Below are 24,595 nucleotides of genomic sequence, written 5' to 3'. Positions count from 1 at the left end.
AATGCAGAGGACACCTGACTCCACTGCTTGGCTTTGTACAAGAGAGACAATGGGACATGGGTGGGCCCCAAGTACCTCTCTCCCCCAGTGGTCAGTGCATACAGAAGGATGCCAGTTGATGGGGATTGCAAGTGAAGGCAAGCGTGTTGTTGCTGCTTCTTCCCTTCCGGGCTTCTGGTGGGCCAGTTTGGAGAACAGGGTGCTGGACCAGATGGGCTGCTCTTACACTTCTCGATTCCACTTTTTAGAGCTCTGCTCTGTGCAGGCGGCAAGTCCTTAAGAGGAAAATGTCTGCAACAGCGCAAGTTCAAAGGACTTTATTCGAAATCCAAAATAGTCAAAAAGACACCCATAGGGATGAAACACATTTTTAAGCAGGATAATTGTACATACAGGACACATTTAAAAATAAGGCCACTCCGTACAAAACCAGAGGCTGTCCAAAAACAAAGTCTTAGGAGGAAGAGGAGGAGGAGCTCAAGGAGGGAACTGGAGCTCAGGCACTAAACCACTTCCAAACTGGGAGAAAAATGTTCAGCAGAAGGAAAGTCGCTATGCAAACAGTGCATTTGTCGATAAAAGAGCAAGATGCACTTCAAAACAAAGAACAAGTTTTTGTTTTGTTTTTTTAAAGGCAGGCAGCTGTTTACACTGCAATCCTTCCTAGGCAGAAATGCCCTGACTGTGGGACTGTGCTAAAATTGTTGAGAGTCTCTGGGATCCTGAAAGCGCAGACCCTCCTCTGCTTGGAGATCTGCCCTGTTGCCTCCGGTTGATCAACTGTGACGGACTAGAAGGGAAGAAAGCATGTCTGGCACAGAGAGAACCGCCAGGATTATTTTCCTGTTAAAAAGGCTTGCAGAGAATCCCAACTGGGGTCTTTCTCCCCACAAAAACAAAAAACATGTGCATAGCGCACTGGAAAACAACTTACAAGCAGCCAGTCCACAGTTGCACCACACTTAAATGAAGACAACTTTTGGTCAATGGGGGAAGGTCATAGGTCAACGTTAATTCTTGAGAGGGGATGTTGGCGGAGGGATGGAGAGGAGTTAAAAGTTGCTGGAGCTTTTTCGTCCTGGATTCTGGCCACTCTCTTCTCTGTGGCAACTTCCCAAGTAAATCGCGAGCACTTTTGCCCCAAAGGTATCAGACCAAGTCTCCCAATTGTGTGTAAAGCACAATTCGTCTCACCCCACCAACCCCAGCATTTGGAAGCTCATTTGAGGTCAACTGCTTGTTAAGTCCAGCTCCTCCTCCTCAGTGGCACGACAACCCAGCCCCACTGTTGCCAGGATGGGGGGTTGTTCAGTAGGGGGTAAGCAGCTGGTCTGGAGGCCTCCGGTGTCAGCCTGCAGGGAAAAACAGAGTCCTCAGGGCCAAGAGGTCTGCAGCTCCAGCAATGCCCCGCACCCCACAACAACTGACCCCCACCTCAGCCACACTGTTTCTTCATGCCCCGACCCCACAACCCAGGAACTTTATTATTTTAGTTACTCACTGAATTTATCTCCCACCTTTTTCTCGAAGGAGCCCAAAGTGGTGTGCATAGTTCTCTCCCTCAATTAATGCCCACAACGACCCTCGAGGTAGGTTAGACTGAGAGAGGCACTGACTGGCCCAAGGTCACACGCAGGATGTATCATCCTGGACCAGTGGGGATTCGAACCCTGGTTTCCCCAGACCCTGGTGCAACACTAACGACTACATCACCACCACCACCACCACCACCACCACCACCAGGGCTTGCAGAGTGCCCTTCTTCACACCCCGTGCTGGGACACCCAGTGAGAAAGGAGGAGAACATACGAGCCTGCTAGGGAGGTGTGGAAGACCCCCGTCTCTGCTCAGATAAATCTCGTGACCTGCAGGAGCAACAAGGCATGGCTTCAGAATCAGCCCGGCCAGTGAACTGACTCAGCCTCTGCAGCCAGTCGGGAACGGTTGATACATCCAGCGCCCTTTTGCTTCAGGTAGCGCCAGAGTTGAGCAGGATGAGTCAGGGGCCTCCCTCCCATTGCCACATCTTCTATATAGGGCTCATTCTCTCCTCTGCCTCCTTAGGATTCACTCAGACCCCTTCATATACAGACTCCCTGGCACTGCTGAGCACCCATCAGTATGGCCCAAGTACTCCAAGCAGCAAGCCGGACGCAGCTGCCCTTTTAAAATTACCCACAATGCCCCTGAACCTAGCATTGGCCTGGGGCATTGTGGGAAGCGAAACAGGTGGCTGCAGCCAAAACTGCTTGCCAGCCTGGGCCCAGTGACGGAACAAGGAAGCCCCTCTTGCTGCCTTATGTGGAGCCAAGTCCAGTGCCTTCCAGATCATGCTGGAGCCTTAAAATGCGCAGCAGCCGGCAGAGCCAATGGCTAGGGATGCTGGGAGTTGTAGTCCAGAAAAATCTGGAAGGCCACATGTCTCCCCAATCCCTGCCTTAGATTGCAGAACCACAAGAGTTGGAAGGGGCCATGCAATTCAGGAATATTTGGTCTTGAATCCATGTCCCTGAGATTAAGAGTCTTGTGCTCTACCAACTGAGCTATCCTTCCTGTGGCAATCAAGGCTGGAAGAGAGGCTTCCCCTTAGGAACACAGGAAGATGCCTTCTATGAAGCCACACCACTGGCCCATCTAGCTCAATACTGCCTACACTGATGGGCAGCAGTGGCACGCCAGGCTCCTCGCCACGATGGCTGTGCCCTGCCTCTGCAGTCGGAGGCGTCAATGCTTCTGAATGCCGGTTTCTGGAAACCACAGGAGGAGAGAAAGTGCTAATGTGCTCCAATCGAATGCTCCTGTGCTTCCCACAGGCAACTGTTCAACCACAATGCTGGGCTGCTAAGTGGCTCATTGGCCTGACCCAGCAAGCTCTTCTTATGGTTGGGGACATTCCCAGCCCTACCTGGAGATGCTGCCAGCAAGGACCATCTGATCTGCCACTAAACTACATCCCTTCTCCAAGGAGATACTGCTGCAGGAGATGCCCCTCTGGCCTTTAAGCACAGAACACCCCGTCAGAGCCAAGCCAGGCCCTCCCCAGAGCTCACCTCTTCCTGGACAGAAGGGTCCTCTGCTCCGAGGGCAGCAGCCGCCTCCTCTTGCAGCAGTAGAGACGGGGCTGGGACCTCCTGGTCTCCTTCTCCTCCATCCTCTTTCAGGCGCTTTGCTTTCTGGTCACAGGAAAGGGGCTCTGCCCGCCGCTGATGGGCACCTTGCTTGCCCTTCAGGACCTCCTCAAGGCCTGCTGCCAAGACCATCTTCTGCTGGGCACACCTGGTCAAATCTGCCGCCAGCTCAGTTGCCTCCTGGGACATGGCTTCTATCTTTACCCTCAGCTGAGCTATGTTGGTCCTGACCATCTCCAGTATACCGTTCTCCTTCTCATCGTCGTCGTCATCTTCGTCATCGTCATCCTCCTCCTCCTCCTCCGTGTCTTCAGGTGAGGCATCCTGGATCTTCAACTGGGCTTCCAGCTCCGCCAGCCTCTCCTCCTCGGCCTCCATGTCCCGGCGGGTCTCCTCACACCCCACACAAACATCTGCCACCTAGGATGTCAAAGGAGAACTCAGAAAATGTGTTTGAAGAGGCCTCACAGCTGCTACAGCTCCCATTAACATCTCTCACCACTGGCCACCCATGCTGACTGATGGGAGTTGGGGGCCAACAAGATATGGGGGACCATAGTTGAAGCAGACTGTCACTTGTTTGCTGCCCCTGCTGCCCTCAGCACAACCTGGCCGCCTTTGAGCACACATAGGGGGAGTCTGTGGCCCCCTCGCCAGCTATAGCTGGGCTGCAGTCTCAACCTTCCCTGCCCATGAGCCATGTTGCTCCAACAGGAACGGTGGTGGCTTTGAAGTGTGAATGGGGGCCCCTTTGCAACCAGCAACGACATCAGGATAACCATTGTTATCATTAAAAACAAACAAACCACATTTCATATTTTTCTTAAAATAGCTGTACAGTGGTACCTTGGGTTACATACGCCTTGGGTTACATACGCTTCAGGTTACAGACTCTGCTAATGCGGAAATAGTACCTCGGGTTAAGAACTTTGCTTCAGGATGAGAACAGAAATTGCGCGGTGGCAGCGGGAGGCCCCATTAGCTAAAGTGGTGCTTCAGGTTAAGAACAGTTTCAGGTTAAGAATAGACCTCCGGAACGAATTAAGTACTTAACCCGAGGTACCACTGTACTGGATTATATCACACGTCCAAGTCGCTGGTATGAATGAAAATTTCCTCTGCCTTATCATTTTCGAGTTACTGCAACGCTCCACTTTTACCACACCAGTGCTACTCATGCTCAAACTTTGGGGTTGTTGAAATATATACAACAAAAGAATAATCAGAGCCCTACTCTCACGGTTTGTCTAGCTCAGTGTTGCCCACACTACCTGGCAGCAGTGGCTCCCCAGGGTGCAGGCAGGAGACGCTCTCAGCCTTACCTGGAGACACTGCTGCGGATTGAACCTGGGTCCTTCTGCAAGCCAAGCAAGGGTCTGCCACAGAGTGGTGGCCCTCTAATAAGCTGCCCGATACAGAGGCAGACCCTTGGTCCTGCGAGCTCAGCACGGTTGACACTGACCGGCAGCAGCTCTCTCCAGGAATTCAGGTAGGGGAGTCTTTTCCCAGCCCTCCCTGGAGATGCTGCCAGTGGGGACTGAGCCTGGGGCCTTCTGCATGCCGAGCAGGTGCTCTAGTGCTGAGCTGCGGTCCTTCCTCCACATAGCACAATGAGGGTCATGATCCCCACCAGCCTGTGCCTGCCTACTGTAGCAGGAACCCCCCCCCATCATTCAGTTTGTACAAACTTCATACACACTCACACACTACATACGCTACACTTCTGTTATAAATTCATAGAAAATCAACCATACATCGGATTTGCACTGTTCCACTTTTATTTTACTCCATGAAGGAAGGACTACAAAATGGGGAAGGTTTGATACATGGCAGCCATGATCCCTTCATCATCCCAGCACATCCACAGGAGCCCTGCCCAGTTGCTATGCCAACCCTGATGGTCTTAGACAGAAGACAATCAAGATCACAAAGAACTTCCATATGGGAGTGGATTCAGCACGGACTGGAACAAAGGACAATGATCAGATCTTCCCTCAGGGGGCAGGAAACTGTGACTACCTTTTGTCTTCAGAAAATGATTCATGGGGAGGGGTAGAAGGGAACCAGCCAGGTGACAGGACACTCAGGTTACCACCGCAACTCCTCCCTCAGCCCCTCCTTTCTGTAATGTATGCATGATGTTTCTGGGGGTGGGCTTGACCTAGAGGATGGGAATTTCAAAAGTTTTTATAAGGTCTTGCACACCATTTTCTGTGTGAGGGGAACACCCTGTTGCAACAGTTCAATAAAGGCCAAGCCTACAGGCTGCTGATTTGCTCCAATTTACTCTGGTTGGTGTCTTTACTTTTTGTCCAAGGGAGCCCTCGGATTTTTCTGGTAACACTACCACCCGTGCGCTGCCATTCCTCCCTGCCTAACTCTCCAAAGCCGCCTCCCGTTTGTTTCAACAGCAGACAAACTCAAAAAGCTGAACTTGCACCACAAGGCTCAAAAGGGTCCCCCATTAGATGCCCATTCCCCCACCAGCTCATGAAAGACTAGGTCCCATATCTTGCCTCTTGTTGCCCCCCACCCCCAAGGAGCGAAGCCTGCTCTCACCTTCATCTGAAGCGTGTCCAGAAGGGATAAGTGGTCCTGGATTTTTTTCTGGGGAACGAGACAGATATAGGCGTGAGGATTGGAATCAGCGTCCACAAAGGCCATCTCCCCGATATAGCCAGCAGCCCCCCTTGCAGTGAAGGGACAGACACTCAGGACCCCCATCCTCACACAGAGAGATCAGGAAAGGCTGCCTGGGTGGCTTAGGTAGTGGCAAGAGGGTAAGGGGTAAGGATGTTGTTTTCCATCACTACCATCCCTGACCATTGGCCACACTAGGTGCTGAGGGAGGTGCATCTAGGCTCCCTTGTGCCCTTGGCAAGGAGTTGTGCCTGGCCTCCCAGAGCAGCCGAGGAGCAGTCCGGGGAGTGTGCAAGCAGGCACCTAGCCAGAGTGGAGAGGTGTGATTTCTGCGCCCCCCCCCCGGTCTATGCCATTGGCAGGGTCCAACCCTACGCCTGCCATCTTTCAAAGAAGTTTTTTTTAAACTATTTTTGGGAAATTTGCAAACAAGGGTTGCCATATGCCCAGGTTTTCCCGGACATTTTTTGTCGATTGTCGGGAATTCCGCCCGGATGCTCTTTTCAGAGGATGAATCCTGGACGTATGAAGCAGCCTGAAAAGCCTCTGCTCCTGCCAGATTCTCTTAGTCAACAACCTTGTTCAAATCAGGCCTCCTACCCAGCAGTTCCAAGTGCCCCTTTAAGGATCCAGCTCTAAGAGCTACAGGAACACCAGGGTGACAAAAGAAATCAGTGGAGTCCAAGCTCAGAATCTCTCTCCCCCCCCCCCACTCCCCATGTACCAAGGCTGGTAGTCCTGTCTCCAGGTGAGACACTCCTTCATTTCAGCAGTTAGACAAGGTGTGCTCCTGGGGCATTTGAAGAAGAAATAAACGCAGCAGCAGCAGCAACAGAAGCATGCTGCCTTTCTGGGACCCATGTCTGCCTATGCTGGGCCACAAAGTGGGGAATCCCAGCTTATATATCTGGGGAAAATAAGGGGCCTCCAGGACAGAGCTGGAAGCCACCATTTTGCAATCCCAGAGGAAAACCCCATTGCGACTTCCCTAAGTTGCTTCCCATTCACCTTTTCTCCCAGGAAAGACATTGTAGAGAAAGAATGAACACAAGAGGATATAAAGGCTTCAAAGAAAGAAGGAAGGAAGGAGGGAGGGAGGTGTTGCACCCCACCCCCATCCAAACAGCCATCCATCCACAGCAAGAAGGTGGGAGGGAAACTCACCAAGTTCCTCTGAAGTAGGTCAACTGTCTGCATGCTGTCTGCACACCTAGAAAGGGAAATCCAGTCAGTGTCCTGAAGAGAAACAACAAATTTTCAACCTGAAGCAGGGACTGAGAAGATGAGGCAGGGCTCCGCTCACAGAGGAAACGGCACTTTTACCAAGGCAAAAAGAAGTTTTAGTTGCAAGCAAAAGGGGGAATGAAACGAACCAGCCACACAAGCAGTAAAACTTGGGGAGGGATGTGTTGTGAAGAAGTCTGAGATTCCAAATTCATCTCTTTTTCACATAAGCAGCCTCCCTCCCCATACCTTTTTATTCTGTAATTTATCTCTTCTCTGCAACTCACAAATATACCTTCGCTTACAGATTTCATTCTTGCTGCTGGAATAATTTGTGCTGCATTAGGTGTTTCTGTGCTGCGTTTTCCACAGACATTCCTTCTCTCTTATCACATGGTACCCAATCATTTTTACGGCACTAAAACTTTTTTTGGTTTTGGCTTGTGGACAACTTCAAATATGGGTTATTTTCCATTTCTCATTCTACACTTTTGGCCAAAAAGAAAACAGTGAGAGTCAGCCTTCACTATTATATATTATATTTAAATCATTATTTTAGGCTAGACTTGTATTTTATTCAGATTTTCCAGTATTCTCTATCCTGCATGCCATATTGCTCTCCACTACTTTCCATCTGAAATTGATTCTATTTCCTAGAATTCCACTCTGAATTTGGAGCTCTGTCCCTTTCTTTCTTTTTTTTTAAATAATATTTATTAAGATTTTCAAAAATACAGAAAGTAAGAATTAAAATACATTCAGAACCTTATTTTCATACATCCACTTTCTGGGACTCCCCCCTTCCCCCACCCCTACCATATTCCTCTTTCGTATTGTTGGCTCCACAAGCTCTCGGTTCTAATTAAAAACTTAATTTGTTTAGACCATTATTCGAATTTAAAATTTATACACTCCTCATCAATACCCTTAATAAAAGACAAAAATTTCTCTCCCAGGGCCCACCCCATTTTCATTCCACAATTTCCCTTTTTTTTTAATAATAAAGACACCCCACACAATAGAAATATCAGAAATAAGAAATAAAAAGTATAATAGATGAAAAAGAGCCAGTTCAAAAAAAAGAAGTTAACAAGCCTTTGGGTTTTAGTTCTCCCCCCCTGTCCCCGGTTTAATTTCCCCCTGACCACCAAACCATGTTATCCGCCTGGAATTCTTAAAGTCCATAAATCACCTATTTCCCCCAACTCCTTGCTGGCTTTTTTTTCTTTTTTCTTTTTATAATTATTTTTTAAAACACTTAACTTCAGATCTTTAATAAAGCTCCCCCCATTGTTCTTTCCAAATTGTAGTCCAGTTTCCTCTTGTTCCGCTGCTGAAACGTTCTAATTCAGAAGCTTAGTAACTCTGCAGGGATTATTGTTATTCAGGAACAAAAACTTGCGCTCAGTCCCTTCCTTTCTTCAATAGAAAATTCTATTGTCTCCTTTAGCTGAACACCCTGTAGACAAAATATTATTTCCGTTTTGCAGCTTTCCCAGAAGATAACCAGTCCTGTAAAATTCCAATGGTATTTTTCCACTTACGACCATCTTTGTAATGTCCCGAAACTCCTCTAGGGGGATTGTAGTAACTTTGTTTTCTCTAGTCCAAAAGTCCGATTGTTATCCATGTTTTCGCCATTTTATATCCAAGTTTTAACAAGTTGTAGCAAATTGTAACAAATTTAGCCAGCAAAGTTCTCATAATAAAATCCTCTCTGCTTTCCGACTTTGACAGCTACTTTGACAGCTGTCAAAATCTCCGACTCTTTTCACCAGGCTCTCTCTTCAGTCTCCATGTCCACGGCCCTCGTGGCCGTGGTTTTTAAGGGTCCCCGCATCGCCGGTGCGGTAGGACCCAGCCCCTGCCGAGCAGGCTCCCTCCGGAGCTCGGAGGGAGTCCGCCATTCGGCGATGGCGCCAACCCGGAAGTCCCAAGCTCTGTCCCTTTCTTAAACTAAAATGCTATACAGTCAGGACACTTGGAAATGTTATAATTTTTTTTTTTTTTAAAGGGACATGGAAGAGACTTAAGGGCCTCGGACATAAGATTACCAGGTTGATGGACTAGATGGAATGGACAGTAAGGACTGACACGACCCGAGACCAGGAAGAAGAGACGTTGGATGAAGATTGGAAGAAAATTTATAAAGAAATTTTTTTTCTAGGGAATTAGCCTAAAATTAATGAATATTAGGGAAAATGTTGGAATGAAACTATATGACTCTAGTAGAAATGATATTAGGAGTTATGTATAATTGAATATTAAGCTTTAAGCTCTAAAGTATCTTTTGGTAAGATAAGGTTAAATAAATTAAGGTAATTTGAATAACAGAATATGGGGAAAAGATGGAAAGGATTTGTTGAGTTAATTAATAGGTTAAATTGTTAAGATAAATTATTTAATAAAAATTGAGAAAGATGGAAAGAATTTGCTGAAATAACTAATCAAACTAGAATACAAAAAGGGAGGTGTGAGGAGATCAATGAAACAAGCAAATGGAAGTTAAAGATATGTAATATGGGATTTGTGTCTTTTTTTCTTTCTTTTTTATCTTTTTGCTGTATTGTTGCATTGGTTTTTATGTTTTGCTTTTTTTATTCTTTTTTATGTATTGTAGTGTTGTTTTTAATTTTTTCCTTTCTTTTCTGTAATTTTGAAATTATTAATAATTATTTTAAAAAAAGGAAATGTTATAAATGTTAGCCAGAGAGTTGGTAGAATTTAGGTGGGCTAATGTAGTTTAAATTGTAGTTAATTTTAATCTTGCATATTGTAATCCTTACATATTGTTACAAGTTCTGGGTGCCAGCGTTTGTGGGTTCAAGGCACCCATAATTTATAGAGTAAATATGGGGTATTAATAAATGCTTGGAGTCTGGCAGAATCCGTGACCAGGGAGAAGAGTTGGTGGAAGAAGATTGGAAGAAATTTAAAGACTATTTACAGAAATATTGCAAAATTAATGAATGTTAGAATGATGTTGGATTGAAGTTAAGTGGTTTCTAGCTGTACAGGTACAAAAGAATATGGAAAAATTGGTTTTTAATATGTAAAAATTTAATGTTATAATATATCAAGATTAAAGATTAGGATTAAAAAGGAGGGAAAGGAATTGCTGGATTAACAAATTGAATTGGAATACAAAAGAGGGAGGTATGAGGAGGTCCGGGAAACAAGTAAACGTAAAAGAAGTGATGAAAAGATGGAATTGTTTTTAACTGTTTTTTCTACTTTGTATTTTTCCTTTTTATCGTTAATCTTTTTATTAATGTGATTTTTCTTCTTTTGAAACTTTAATAAATATTATTTTTTAAAAAAAATAAGAAAAAAATAAATAAATGCTTGGAGTCCGCCTGGGTGCCAGATGTAGATATAGCAGTGCTGAATCAGCTTCCTGACCAGGAATCACCTGGGAAGAACCATCATGTAGTACAAAAGAAGGTGGTACTGCCTAATAGCAGATGCGGTATGGTGAACAGGCAAAGGCTAGGTTTAGGATTTCAGGCTTGGATGGCAAGGGAAATTGTGGCATTTTGCAAGAGGTTTGAAAAGCAAGGAAGAAGGAGGGCCAGTAGACCTCTTGGTGGGCTGGCTGGAGCAGGCTGTAACAAAGGGACAGGCAGCATGCCTAGTTCCTCTGCTTGCAGACCTAAGCCTGCTGCTCCTAACAATAACAGAATCATAGAATTGTGGATTTTGGAAGGGACCATGAGGGTCATCTAGTCCAACCTGCAATGCAGGAATCTTTTGTTCAACGTTGGGTGTGAACCTACAATCTTAAGAGTCTCATGCTCTACTGACTGAGGTAATTGATTCAGAAGACCAAATAATCTTCTGCAGATATGAATGCTCTGAACCCTCTCTCCCCTGTAGACTCAGGTTGTGTGTGTGTGTGTGTGAATAAACTATATTATCATAAAGACACTACAGTTTCTGCTGTGCCTAACTTCCAAAGGAAACACAGACCCTGGGTAAACGCCAAGATGATTGGAATCTCACGCAGCTCAGAGATTGGGGTGGCGTGTACCAATATAATGACCACTTAACAGTCTTTCATTCTTATTTTCTTACATTTCCATCACATTTCCCTTCTGCATTTTACAGAAGTACATTTACATTTTCCTTCTCTAAGATTTGTTTGTGCCTATACTCTGCTTTTAATTACTTTTAATATTGAAACAAAAAAAAATTAAAGTCATATATATATATATATATATATATATATATATATTGATATCATAGAATCATAGAGTTGGAAGAGACCACAAGGGCCATCGAGTCCAACCCCCTGCCAAGCAGGAAACACCATCAGAGCACTCCTGACATATGGTTGTCAAGCCTCTGCTTAAAGACCTCCAAAGAAGGAGACTCCACCACACTCCTTGGCAGCAAATTCCACTGTCAAACAGCTCTTACTGTCAGGAAGTTCTTCCTAATGTGTATATATATATAAGATCTAAAGATATATATGATAAATGTTCATAACTGCATATATAAACCACATGTCTGAAACCCCATAGAAAAAGTCCTGAAACCATTTTGCCCCTCCCAAATTGACCTCAAATATTTCTCTGCAAGGTCAAAGGAAAATGGAAAAGCTTCCCAATTGTCTTTTCCTTCACAAACCCTGTCTTAAGGGTATGTCTGTGTATGAATAGGGTGAGCCTGTGACCTGGCTCAGGAACTAAGTATTTGTCATTACAAAAGACTGGCCAGGCTCCCCAGAGTATCTAATCAAGTAGCCATTAACAGGTAACCTGTTGCAACAGTTTCAATAAAGATCAGGCTTACTAGCTGTTTTGCTTCTCTGGTTGGCCTTTATTATTTTCTCTGACCAATGGAAAACCTACAAATGACTTTATAAGGGCTCTTGTGTCCCCCATAAGGGAATAAGGGCAGATTTTTGTTTATTACATATTCTTTCTGGATTATGCTTCCATCGTTCACAAACAAATGCTTCTAACCACCTTGTTTAATATAAAGCTCTACAAAACTGATTCCCGCCTCTGGTCACACCCAGCGGCAACTCCACTGGAACAAACTGCAAACCTCCCTTTCACACCCACTCCAATCTCTTCACTTGCCTGTAACTCCCCATCCTCCCTCCCCAGAGAGGTTTACCCAGGGCAGGGTTGCTGCAGTCTTTACGTGAAGTTTCCTCAGGAGTTGAAAAAAAATCATGCTGTTTCCAAAGCCAGAATTTTTAGATGGCTAAACCGCTGGGGTTTTGTGTTTTTACAGTTGCCGCTTTAATTTATACCGTTGTGATAGGAATTTTATGGTTTTAGATATATGGCAACGTTCATAACCACACGTACATAGATCAGCACAGGAAAGCCAACCTGGAACCATTTTGATTCCTAAACTGAGCAAATGTTTCTCTGCATGGTAAAAATGGAAAAGCCTCCCCATTGTCTCTTCCTTCACAAATCCTGTCTTAATCTGTGTTTGAATAAGGGTGTGAGCCTTATCATTACAAAAGACTGCCAAGGCTCCCCAAGAAATCCAATCAAGTAACCTGCCAGACAGGAAATAAACAAAGCGACAGGAGAAAACAACATGCAAATGTTCTGTTTTAGACCGCCTTATCTGAGGGGTGGTCTTAGGTTACACCCCTTCTGTGATGTATGCATAATGTTTCTGGGGGTGGTCTTGATCTAGAGGATGGGAATTTCAAAAGTCTTTATAAGCCCTTGCACAGCATTTTTGGGGGTCCTCTTCCTCTCCTGCGTGTGAGGGGAGTACCCTGTTGCAACAGATTAATAAAGATCATGCTTGCTAGCTGCTTTGCTTCTCAATATTCTCTGGTTGGCCTCTGTTATTTTCTCCTACCAATAGGGAACCTATGTAAGGACTCTATATGGGCTCTTGGATACCCCATAAGGGAAAAGGGCATATTTTTATTTACAACACCGTCCATGTGTGCAATAAACACGCACAGTTATGTATGCCAGAAGCCATTCTGGGAACTTGCCCGTTGAAACGCTGCCCCTGGGTATCAATTATTATTATTTTTTGCATAAACCTACAGGCTGAACCGCACGGGCTGCGGTTGCAGGACAAGTTCATTTTAATTTATCAGTTTATTTATAGAAGTACTTATTAAAGTATTTATGCACTCCCCCCCCCCCGCGCATAAAACACCAGAGCGGAGGAAAGCAAAGCAAAGCAAAAAAAACCCACACATAAGACTTCGGAAAGTTTTGCGGGTTTTTCCCACGCCCGCAGAACGCAGCTAGCCAATCAGAGCTCGACCCCCAAAGCCCCGGATGTTCTCCTGCCAGGGCGGCGTCGGCGTCAACTGCCCTCACAGCCAGTGACTTTGTCTCTGATTCTAAGGGAAGCTAGGGATCCCAGGCGTCCCGCCCCCGAGACAGGAAACGCCCTTCTAGCACTGCCAAGCTCTATGGCGGCCAAGCCGCTTACCCGTCCGCCATCCGACTCCTGCTGTACCCGGCCTTTCGCTCCGCCTCTCCCGTCCTCTCTATTTGAATCAGCCCTCCCGTTTCCCGGCATCCCCCGCGCGCCCTGAATTGGTGGCAGGTGGAGCGCGGAGGATGCCGGGAAGCGGCTTGTTCAAATGGGAGCCCCACCTGGAGGAGGACAAGCGAGAAGCTTCGGCTAGAGCGGCAAGATGGCCGGTGGCTAGAGTACAGAGCTGCGCTTCCTGTTTCTTGTGTGACGTCTTATTATTACCCTCTTTAGAGGGGTCAAAGCTAGCCAGCTGCTCCTTAGGAGGGCGCTATGGGGCCCCTTTTAGAGGACGAATCCAAGGGGCAATTAGCCTGTTTGGTTTAAGATAATTTGTTTCCCCCCCAACCCTTTCCCCAGAATTTCCGCCCTCCCTTCCCCACAGGTGGGCGGGGTTTGCTACACCTGGGCTCACCTGGGCAGGTGCCTCACACCTGCTTGAGCCAGCCCTTTTTTTTTGTATATAATTTTTAATTAGTTTTTTAACATATCATTTTCAACAATAATTAAACATACTTTTACATCTTATTCAAATTTTTGACTTCCATCAATCCTGTCTGAAAATTTTCCAATCTATTTTTTAAAAAATAATTTTTATTAGCTGACCAATCAAAGAAAACGCACAGAGAAACGCAAGAAAACTTGGATGCAATTATCTAAGACGCATGTCGAAATAGAAACATAAAAGAACTAAATGATACAGACTTCCAACAGATTTATAGTCGTCAAAAAACCGAGCTGAAGAAGGCGTGTACTCCGAAACAGGGCCCTGTCCTGGTTACCACCACTGAACCGTACATCTGATTCACACTCCGGATACTCCTTTTTGGCCCCATTTGATCATTCTTTATTCTTTATTCTAATTTTATATAATGTGGACTCTTTTTGACTGCTATTGAGACTTGTATAAAACAATTGTTGTGCACTGGTATTTCATGTACCTTTGTACTATATCATTGTATATTTGAAACGACATTATTTCTGCACTTAAACGTTGTATCCAAACTTACCATTACTTTAAAACTATCATACTTATACGTTGTGTTTAAATCTACTACTAGCTTCAAACTGTTATTCTTAGCAGAATACACACGTTTTTCATTTCAACTCTTGAGTAGGAATTATTCCTTATATTGAAACTTTTGGCCAGAGTTCTTGATATATCCTTTTCAGTGACCAATCAAATCAAATCAAATCACATCACATAAATTCCGAATTACAAAGCCGAATTTTAAATTTTTGTTGAGGGGACCCATATTTCAAGTTCCGAAGGGGGATTCCGATCATCTTCTTGCTACTGCGTTAATATCCAAATCAGTCCAAATAATGTTCATAATTCTATCCAGTCTTATCTTGCTGTTTCCACATCTCATCTTGTTCGTATATTTTTTCTTTTTTTCTTTATGATCTCTTCTGATAATCTCCTTAAGCAGATAAACACCAATTATAATCCTGTGTGAATTTTTCCGTTCGTCCAATCCTCATATCAAGATGGTTTCCATATATCATTGCTTTCATAAATAACATCGCTCTTTCCATCATTAATCTCTCAAATCTGTCGCTCTTATGTCCCTCTGAGGAGTCTCACCCACAATATAAAAACAGCTCTGTTCCTCCTCCCAGACTCAAGTCCTCCGACAGAACTTGCCAACATGGTGATGGTATTTTTAACTGCGTCATTCCAAAGCTCTTATACTTTCCACTATCTTCTTGAAACATGCTTTGGTTAGAAAATAATCTCCACACAGTCATAAATCCACAGCTTAAGTCTTTAAACCGGCATTTCAGCCTTGTGGGCGGGGGGATTCTTGGTTAATCACATAGAGGAAAGAAAGGAAAGTTTTTCCCCCCTCCCCCATCCAGTCCCTTTGCCATACCGAGCCTTGGTGATCTTCTCATGATTTATTCTTGTTCTTCCGACCCGTCTTGTTTATCAGAGATCTCTTCAGTTAGCAGTCTTTACTCCCCCTCCTTCCTTGAAACATGTGCATTCGCTTCCTCCTAATTGCTTCTTTTGAAGTTATTGCAGCTAGAGGCGCGGATCAGAGACAGCGTCCAGGAGCGCCGAGATCCACAGGAGGGCTTTCTGCCTAGTACCCCCATCCCCACAAATTCGGGGGTGGTGTAGGGCACAGCAGGCAAGGGCAGCCCCCCCACAACCTTGGGGGTAGGGAGGCTGTTTACTCCCATCACAGCCTCCTAATTACCTCGTGTGGGTCGGAGAGATGTTATTGTCAGCCATCTTCCGATGCGCCCCTAGTGGCCCCTGAAAATTTTCCAATATAATCTCTCAGTATGCATTTCTTATCTTCCCTTTTTTTTTTTTTTTTTTATAAGAATTTTTATTGGTTTTACAGAATAATTTTAAACAATACAAACAAATAAAAAAAAGACATACAAACATGTAAAATTTCATAACCTTTTTTTCATGTCCCTCTCTTCTCGGACTCCCCCAAACCTCCCCTTCCTACATCCCAATTTCCAAAATTTATTTCAGCAAATTCTAATTAATTTTATCAAATATATTTTTTCTTGTTCTTTTCTTCAACTTAATCTTATGTCACTGTAATCTCCTTTTCTTTCTCCAAACCTCGACATTTTAACATTCCTCAATTTTATAATAGTTCTTAAAGTAAATTTTAAATTTCTTCCAATCTTCTTCCGCCGTCTCTTTCCCCTGCTCACGGATTCTGCCAGTCATCTCAGCCAGTGTCATATAGTCTATTACCTTCATCTGCCACTCTTCCAAGGTGGGTAATTCTTCTGTCTTCCAATACTTTGCGATGAGTATTCTTGCTGCTGTCGTAGCATACATAAAGAAATTTCTATCTTTCTTTGACACCAATTGGCCGACAATGCCCAAGAGAAAGGCCTCTGGTTTCTTAGGAAAAGTACATTTAAGTACCTTTTTCATTTCATTATATATCATTTCCCAGAAAGCCTTAATCTTCGGGCACGTCCACCAAAGATGATAAAAAGTACCTTCCGTTTCTTTACACTTCCAACACTTATTATCAGGCAAATGATAAATTTTTGCTAGCTTGACTGGGGTCATGTACCACCTATAGATCATTTTCATAATATTTTCCTTTAAGGCATTACATGCCGTAAATTTTATACCAGTGTTCCACAACCATTCCCAGTCAGCAAACATAATGTTATGACCAATGTCCTGTGCCCACTTAATCATAGCTGATTTAACTATTTCATCTTGTGTATTCCATTTCAGCAGCAGATTATACATTTTTGACAAATTCTTAGTATTGGATTCTAACAGTTCAATTTCTAATTTTGATTTCTCCACCTGGAATCCAATTTTCCTGTCTTGTTTATGTACCTCCATTATTTGATAATAATGGAGCCAATCTCGAACCTTGGGTTTCAATTTCTCATAGCTCTGTAACTTCAATTTATCTCCATCTTGTTCCAAAATTTCCCAATACTTTAGCCATTCAGCTTCCATATTAAGCTTTTTCAGCGCTGTAGCCTCTAAAGGTGACAACCATCTAGGGGTTTTACTTTCCAACAAATCTTTATATCTTATCCAAACGTTATATAATGCTTTCCTGACAATATGGTTTTTAAAGGCCCTATGCACCTTAATTTTATCATACCATAGATATGCGTGCCAACCAAATGTATTATTAAAACCTTCTAAGTCCAAGATATCTGTATTCTCGAGGAGCATCCATTCTTTCAGCCAGCAAAATGCTGCTGCTTCATAATACAGTTTTAAGTCCGGCAGGGCAAACCCCCCTCTTTCTTTTGCATCCGTCAGTATTTTAAATTTTATTCTGGGCTTTTTGCCCTGCCAGACAAATTTCGAGATATCCTTCTGCCACCTCTTGAAACAATCTATCTTGTCCAGAATTTGTAATGTTTGGAACAAAAATAACATTCTAGGCAATACATTCATCTTAATAGCTGCAATTCGGCCTAACATTGACAATCTCAAATTTGACCATATTTCTAGATCTTTTTTAATTTCCGACCAACATTTTTCATAATTGTCTTTATACAGGTTCGAATTCTTAGATGTCAAATAGACCCCTAGGTATTTCACCTTCTTTACCACTGTCAAACCTGTTTCATTCTGGAACTTCTCCCTTTCCATGACTGTCAAATTTTTTTCCAAAACTTTAGTCTTTTGTTTATTCAATTTAAATCCGGCCACCTGACCAAATTCTTGAATTAGCTCCAACACCCTTTTTGTACTAGTGTCTGGCTCTTGTAAAGTAAGTACTAAATCATCTGCAAAAGCCCTTAACTTGTAATGTTTGGCTCCGACCTGTACACCTTTAACCTGCTGGTCATCTCTAATCATATTAAGCAACACCTCCAGAACAGAAATAAAAAGTAAAGGGGAAATTGGGCACCCCTGTCGTGTCCCTTTTTCTATTTTAAATTCTTCAGTTATCACATTATTTACAATCAACTTAGCCTTTTGTTCAGCGTATATGGCACCCATACCATTCTCAAATCCTTGGCCTACCCCCATCCCATGAAGATTCTTTTTCATAAAACTCCAAGAAATATTGTCAAAGGCTTTCTCCGCGTCCACAAAGATCAGAACTGCTTTAGTGTTTATATTCACCTCTAATAATTCCAGAATGTCTATTATGTTCCTCACATTATCTGATAAATGCCTTTTTGGGAGAAAGCCTGCTTGGTCCTTATGAATCTTCTCCATCAACACTCTTTTCAATCTTTTTGCCAGAATGTCTGCAAAAATTTTATAATCCACATTAAGTAATGATATTGGGCGGTAGTTCTTAAGTTGAGTCTTTTCAGTCTCTGTCTTTGGTATGAGTGTAATATACGCTTCTTTCCACGATTCTGGTGCCCTTTTCCCCTCCAAGATCTCATTACAGACTTCCTTTAATGGTTGTACCAACCACTCCTTCAAAGCTTTATAGTATCTGGAAGTCAGTCCATCTGGTCCTGGAGATTTGCCCAGTTGCATATTTTGAATGGCACTCTCTATCTCTTGATCTGTTATTCTCTGGTTTAGATCCACCTTACTTTGGTAGGAGATTTTTTGTAGTCCATACTTTTTAAGGAATTCGTCTATATCTTCTTCCTTCTGCGGTCCTTGTGAATATAGCTTTTTAAAATAACTCAAAAAACAGTTTCTTATCTCGTTGGGTTTAGAAATATTCTTTCCATCCACTTCTAGACTTGTAACTGTATTTAGTTTCTGTCTTTTCTTCAGTTGCCAAGCCAGAAGCTTACCACATTTATCTGCTGATTCAAAAGTCTTTTGTCTCATTTGTTTTATCTTCCATTCAATCTCTTGATTCATCAATTCCATATATTGTGTCTGGTATAACTTAATCTCTCTCAGAATCTCCTGGGACTTTGGTTTTGATCTCAATTTCTTCTCTCCTTCTTTTATCTTTTCCAAGATCTTATCCTTCTTCTCATTTTGCTTTCTCTTTTTTACTGAATTTTGTTGAATTAAAAATCCTCGCATCACTGCTTTGCTTGCGTCCCATATCACTCTTTTTTCTACATCAGTTTTTAGATTTATTTCAAAATAGTCCTTTAAAGTTTTTTGAGCCTTTCTATGGATCTCCTCGTCTCGAAATAGGTTGTCATTCATCCTCCATCTGAATTGACCAGTTACTGTAAATTTCATCTCCATCTTCACGGCGTTATGGTCGGAGCAAGTCTTTGGACAGATTTCCACTTTCTTAATCTTTGGAGCCAACCCACTAGTAATCCAAATTTGATCGATTCTGGTCCAGGTCATCATTGCTTCAGAGAAGAAGGTTCCCTCTCTCTCGAGAGGGTTCCTTGTTCTCCATATATCAATCAAGTCCATATTTTCAGTCATTTCAAAGAAAGTCTTTGGTAGTCTCCCATCTCTGGTAATTACCTGTCTTTGTGCTTTATCCATATTTGTAGATACCACTCCGTTCATATCTCCCATCATAATTAATTTGTAATCCAAATAGTCCAACAATGTCTCATGCAGCTTCTTAAAAAATTCTGACTTCCCTTCATTAGGTGCATAGATCCCTAGTATCAAAAATTTTTCACCTTGAATTTGCACTTCAATTGCCAAATATCTTCCTTGTTCATCTTTAAATATAAACTTTGGGGAAAATTTTTCTTTTGCATAGATTACCACTCCTCTTTTCTTAACTTTATCCGATGAAATAAATTCTTGGCCTAATCTCTTATTGACGAGTAATTTCCTATGCAATCTTGTTATATGAGTTTCCTGTAAACAAATTATGTCCAACTGCTCTTTTTTCAATAAATGGAATATGTTTTTCCTCCTTCGCGGAAGATTGAGTCCATTACAATTCCAGCTTAGAAGTTGCAGGGCCATCCTGAAGCTATTTACCTCCTGTCGCTCCGAGTAGTTGTTCTTCTTCTGTCGGTGATTTCAGTCCAAACGTCAGGTTTAAAATGTCTGTTGCGTCTTTCGTTTCTGATGTTATTTCCTCTCCGACTGTTCCTTTCAGAAGGTCTTCCCTGTAGTGATTTAAAAATTGATCTCGATCTTCTACTGATCTTATCCTTATTTTCCTACCTTTGAATTTGAAAGATAGGCCTTGCGGGAATTCCCACCTGAAAGGTACTTCGTTCTTCTTCAGCAATCCGACCAATTCTTTATAGTATGTTCTTGCGTCTAGAATTTCCTTTGGGATATCTTTAAAGATCTCCACAAAAGACTTTTCAATCTCGAGTGTTCTTTGAAAATGCAGGCTCAATATTTTTTCTCTTTCCTCTCTTGATCTTAATGTTATTAGGCAATCCCTTGGCTTCTTCCTGCCTTGTGCTCTTCCCAGTCTAAAAGCAGTGACTATTTTAATTTCTTCCTTCTCTAACTCCTGTTGCCAAAAATCAGAAAATTCTTTAGAAAGGAAGTTCGCCAAGTTGTCTCCTTCACTTTCAGGCACCGCTCGTAGTCTTAAGTTTCTACTTCTCCTCTCCAGTTCAAGCATAGACAGGGCCAATGTGTGATCTTCTAGCTTTTTGCAAACTGGTACAATTTTTTCCTGTGTAGCATCCGCCGAGACTTTAGCCTCATCAGCAGAGACTTTGGCTTCTTCTGCGATTTTACGTATATTAGCAGAGTCCTCTAATATTTTATTAATAGATTCTGTATTAGATGTCACCCTTTTCCCTAATTCATTCACACTTTGTGTATTCTGATCAAGTTTGATTGAGAGTTCTGTCAATTTTCTACTATTTTCCGCCCCCTGCTTTGTCAAAGATTCCAAAGACTCATTTATTTTAACCAAAGCTTGTGTTACAGGATCTGATGACATTGTTGTTCTTGTCTGACCAGTTGCAGCTGGTGCCACTGGGATGCCTGAGACTGAAATTCTTCGCTGTGAAGATTTTGTTTTGTATTGTCTCCCAGACCTGGTTGTTGTCTCTTCTGATGCACCACTCATGCCTAGCCAAGGTCACTCTCGCAGCTGTTAGTTGTTTTTCAAGGGAAATTTCCACTGCCTTAATAGTTACAGCCCAATTTGCAACAGTTATCAAAGTGTCCTCTAGGGGAACAAAGTTTCCAAAGCTACACAAAATGTCTTACAGTCCAAAATTCCCCTGAGGTTTCCCAATAGTCAATTGTAACAGTTCTTATATTTTCAGAGTTCAACAAACCAGTAATTTAATGTCTCTCCTGAGCTGAGTAGTTTGAAACAATGTAATAATCTAAGTGACAGCTCACTGACAGTTCTCTCTCTCCAGGTTCCTTTGCCCCGGCAATCCGTTTCAGGGGTATTTGACACAGCGATAAAAAGTTTTAAAATCTTTTTCTGGCAGGTTCTAATTCCAAATTCCTCCCCCCTTTTGCTCCTGCCTACCAAAAGGGGGAAAATTCACAGTTTATGTCTGGTTCTCTTCACTCTTTGCGATCTCTCAATGGTTGCAGCTTTTAATCCTTCTTTGCTTTATCCTTATGCAGTCCGGGAAAGGCTGACTTCCTTACTTTAACCAATCCCGTTTTCAGCCAAATTTCAAAAAGATAATTGTAAATCCCAATTAAGTCAGTCTTACTCACTGGTTTTACTTTGTAATCCAATTTTCAGGAAGGAATCGGCGCTCTCCGGCTATGGCGATGCGGCTTCGCTTTACAAGCTGGGTAGCGGCTCTCAGCACCGCTTCTCCCCCCGCTGCCGTTCCGGAGCCTTTAAAAAGGCTCCCTTGCGATTTCGGGGGGGCGCGATGGTGCCCACCGAGCCTCCTTGTTCACAGGCTTCCGCGCCTGTAATTTTTGAGGGTCCCCGCTTCGCCGTAGCGACAGGACCCGAACTTGTAAAGCAGACCCCCTCCGGAGCTCGGAGGGAAATCCGCCATTAACCGATGGCGCCGACCGGAAGTGCTTATCTTCCCTAGTACATTTCAATCTCATAACCAATATCACTATCTTTTTCTACTTTGTAACACTTCGTATATTTCTCCTTACAAAACCTCTTGTAATCCTACTAGCGTAATTTGTTGATTGCAGTTGCTCTTCAAATAATTCATATACTTCTTCCAATCTTCTGTAAATTTCTGGTCCCACAGGTTTCAAATCCTTCCTGTCATTTTGTCCAATTTTGCATAGTCCATTAATTTCGTCTGGATAGTGTTCTCGAAGCTACCAGCATGAGTTTGACCAAACTGCGGGAGGCAGTGGAAGACAGAAGTGCCTGGCGTGCTCTGGTCCATGGGGTCACGAAGAGTCGGACATGACTAAACAACAACAACAAATACTTCTTTCGTCTGAATTTCTTCTTGTTTCCATTTCTGGGCTAACAACACTCTTGCCGTGCTTGAGCCAGCCTTTGACCCACCCTTGCCCAGGAGGACAATGGACGGCTGGCCAGGGCTGGGGCTAAGGCCAAAGAAAAGAGGCTGACCCCGTTGTCCAGGCCTCTTCTGGTTTTCTTCCTTCCAGGATCACCCACCCACCCACCCTCCCTCCCTCAAATTAATAATTTCTTGCCTCCTTATAATTTCATCCTAGGTCAGCAGTCTTCAAGTTAATGATACGTTTCCTTACAGGCTAATACTTTGCGTTCCAGGTCAGCGGGCGCTGCTGCGGTCGTAAGACCAGGTTTACCGCGTGTGCCTGCAAACAGAAGACAATGCAACACAGGAATATCAGGCTCTGTTTAAAAAACCTTGGGTGGATATCAATGAGTTCCAGTGTTTCGAGAGAGGGAGAAAAACTTTCCCATCCGGTCCATCACCCTATTCTCACAGTGGCCAACAAGATGCCCATGATGGGAAACTCTCAACCAAAATTTGAGCACAACAGCCCTCTCCCCTCCTGTGGTTTGCAGTAACCTGCTTTTGTGGTTCTCAGAAGCATTGCTGGCTGTGGTAGCAGAGAATAGGCATCGTGGCTAGTGGCCTTTGATAGCCCTCTCCTCCCTGAATTTATCTAATCCTCTTAAAATGCCATCCAAGTGGCCACCTCTGCCCTCCTGTGGCAGTGAGTTCCGTAGTCTGACTGCTGTGCCTGAAGAAGTACTTTCTTTTATCCGTTCTGAATCTTCCAACACTCAGTTTTGTTGGATTTCCACGAGTTCTAGGGACTTGCCAGCAGAGGGAGATCTTGCACCAGCAAATCATCCCAGCTTGACTCTCAGGAATGCTGGAGCTTAACACACGCTTTTCTCAAGGCATCCCTCTTCTTCATGGTAATCTTCCAGGATGCAGCCCTGGCCTTCAGTTTCAGCAGGGATGGACGACCTCACTTCAGGGTTCCAATGTGACCCTTGAGACTGTCCTCAAGCCACACCCCTCACCAGCTCTTGCAAGTCTGGAATGTCCCCTTGAACACTCTGACCTTTTGCCAGGCTGTAGAAAGTAGCCTCCTGTCCAAAGATAAGATTTATTGCTCTGCCACTTTTGCCCACTTCTGGTATGTGCCCCCCTGGAAGGTTTCCCAGAAAGGAAGGTGGCCCTCTGGTTGAAGAAGGCTCTCTCGCCCAGGATCCTGCCATCGCCTCTGCTCCTGGATCCGCTCTCTGTGTGTGCTCTTCATCAGGGGCAAGGCAGCCTAAACAACGGCTGAGCTGCTGCTCTTTGAGATAGCCAGAATCTATGCAGGCTGTATAATTGCTTAGTAAGAATTGCATATAGATCTTGTGTGTCGTGCCTTTTTTAGACTGTCAGGGCAGTCTAAAAAGGTGGCAGGGACCACCTTAATGCTGACTTTTGCAAGCCTTTTTGGTTAAAGGGCGAGGCATTGATGAATTCCTAAAACAAACAAACAGTGCCGATCCCTCTTTCTCTTTTGCGCAACCTCTACCCTTTGCGCAAGAGTGCTGGTTGCCCCCTGGAAACTTGCTTGTCCTGCTGGTGGGTGCTGGAGTTGCACTCTATGGCAAGCCACCTCCTTGCCCACTGGGCACCATGAGCTGGCGAGAGAGTGGAGAGGAACAGCCCCTGTTTGTTTACCTCCCCTAGGAGCTGGCCCTGATTCATACCCTACTCACAGGGAAGTAGTGCAAGGTGTGGCCTGGCCAGCGTCTTCCTCAAAGCAGCAGCAGCTGCCGCCACCCATCAGCCTGGCTTCCTGGTTCTGCTCAGGGCTTGCTTGAGGCCAGGGTGAATAGTGGGTGGGGTTTCCTTTTGCTTCTTCCTGGGGGCAGGGAGTGCTTTATGCCAGACCAAAGAGGGTGGCTGCTTTCCCCAAACCCACACACTTGTTCCTTTAGCAGAGCTGAGGCAGGCTGAATTCCAACAGGTGCAGCTCACCCACACAGAATATGGTGTGTTTAGAACTTTAGATGCCCCTCTCCAAAGCGTCAAGAAAATTTTGCAGGACTGTTTAGCTCTGGGGTAGATGGGTCAAAAAGGCTCCTTGGCCTTCCAGAGGCAAGATGGTTAGGGTTGTAGCCAACCAAGTCACAGCAGACCCATTTAAATTAATGGACCTATGTTAGTCATGTCTATGGATTTCATTGAGTCTACTCTGAGTAGGATTGACATTGGCTGGCTACAACATGTAGGATTGGGAGGGAGACAGTGGGTTGTAGCCAATGTTACTCCTGCTCAGAGTACACCCATTGAAGTTAACAGACAACATTAGCTTAGGCCTTATTACTTTCAGTAGGTCTGCTGTGAGCAGGACAGAGTTGACTACAGACCAGATCTGGTACTGGAATATA

The 24,595-nt window shown here is 44.0% G+C and overlaps 1 protein-coding gene across 7 annotated transcripts; it reads right to left on the bottom strand.

The window, feature by feature from the left end:
* Nucleotides 1–302: 302 nt before the first annotated feature.
* Nucleotides 303–23,991, bottom strand: LOC308483520 (uncharacterized protein). 7 transcript variants are annotated; one of them, XM_081017563.1, is made up of 6 exons: nucleotides 13,179–13,363; nucleotides 7,288–7,480; nucleotides 6,933–6,978; nucleotides 5,688–5,735; nucleotides 3,051–3,548; nucleotides 303–1,352 (listed from the first exon to the last, which is right to left on the bottom strand). In XM_081017563.1, the coding sequence occupies exons 3-6, from the start codon at nucleotides 6,963–6,965 to the stop codon at nucleotides 1,230–1,232; spliced, it is 702 nt and encodes a 233-aa protein (XP_080873689.1). In that variant the 5' UTR covers nucleotides 6,966–6,978; nucleotides 7,288–7,480; nucleotides 13,179–13,363; the 3' UTR covers nucleotides 303–1,229. The 7 variants fall into 7 exon arrangements, with proteins under 7 accessions (XP_080873689.1, XP_080873684.1, XP_080873683.1 ...); XM_081017560.1 differs by lacking the exons at nucleotides 7,288–7,480; nucleotides 13,179–13,363 and adding exons at nucleotides 1,810–1,865; nucleotides 13,422–13,598 and having other exon boundaries at nucleotides 1,220–1,352; nucleotides 6,933–7,004; XM_081017558.1 differs by lacking the exons at nucleotides 7,288–7,480; nucleotides 13,179–13,363 and adding an exon at nucleotides 23,921–23,991.
* Nucleotides 23,992–24,595: the final 604 nt, after the last annotated feature.

This window comes from Podarcis pityusensis, assembly GCF_964106645.2.
Source record: "Podarcis pityusensis genome assembly, chromosome: 8".
Lineage (NCBI taxonomy): Eukaryota > Metazoa > Chordata > Lepidosauria > Squamata > Lacertidae > Podarcis > Podarcis pityusensis.
Note: the sequence above shows the minus strand (reverse complement) of the source record. Positions and strands in the feature narration are given on the sequence as shown.

Coding starts and splice junctions, on each gene's coding strand:
- LOC308483520 (XM_081017557.1), bottom strand. CDS start 13,511: ATGCCGGGAAACGGGAGGGCTGATTCAAATAGAGAGGACGGGAGAGGC. Junction 7,005..13,421: donor AGGAGTCGGATGGCGGACGG/GTAAGCGGCTTG, acceptor GTTTCTCTTCAG/GACACTGACTGGATTTCCCT. Junction 5,736..6,932: donor ACCTACTTCAGAGGAACTTG/GTGAGTTTCCCT, acceptor CTCGTTCCCCAG/AAAAAAATCCAGGACCACTT.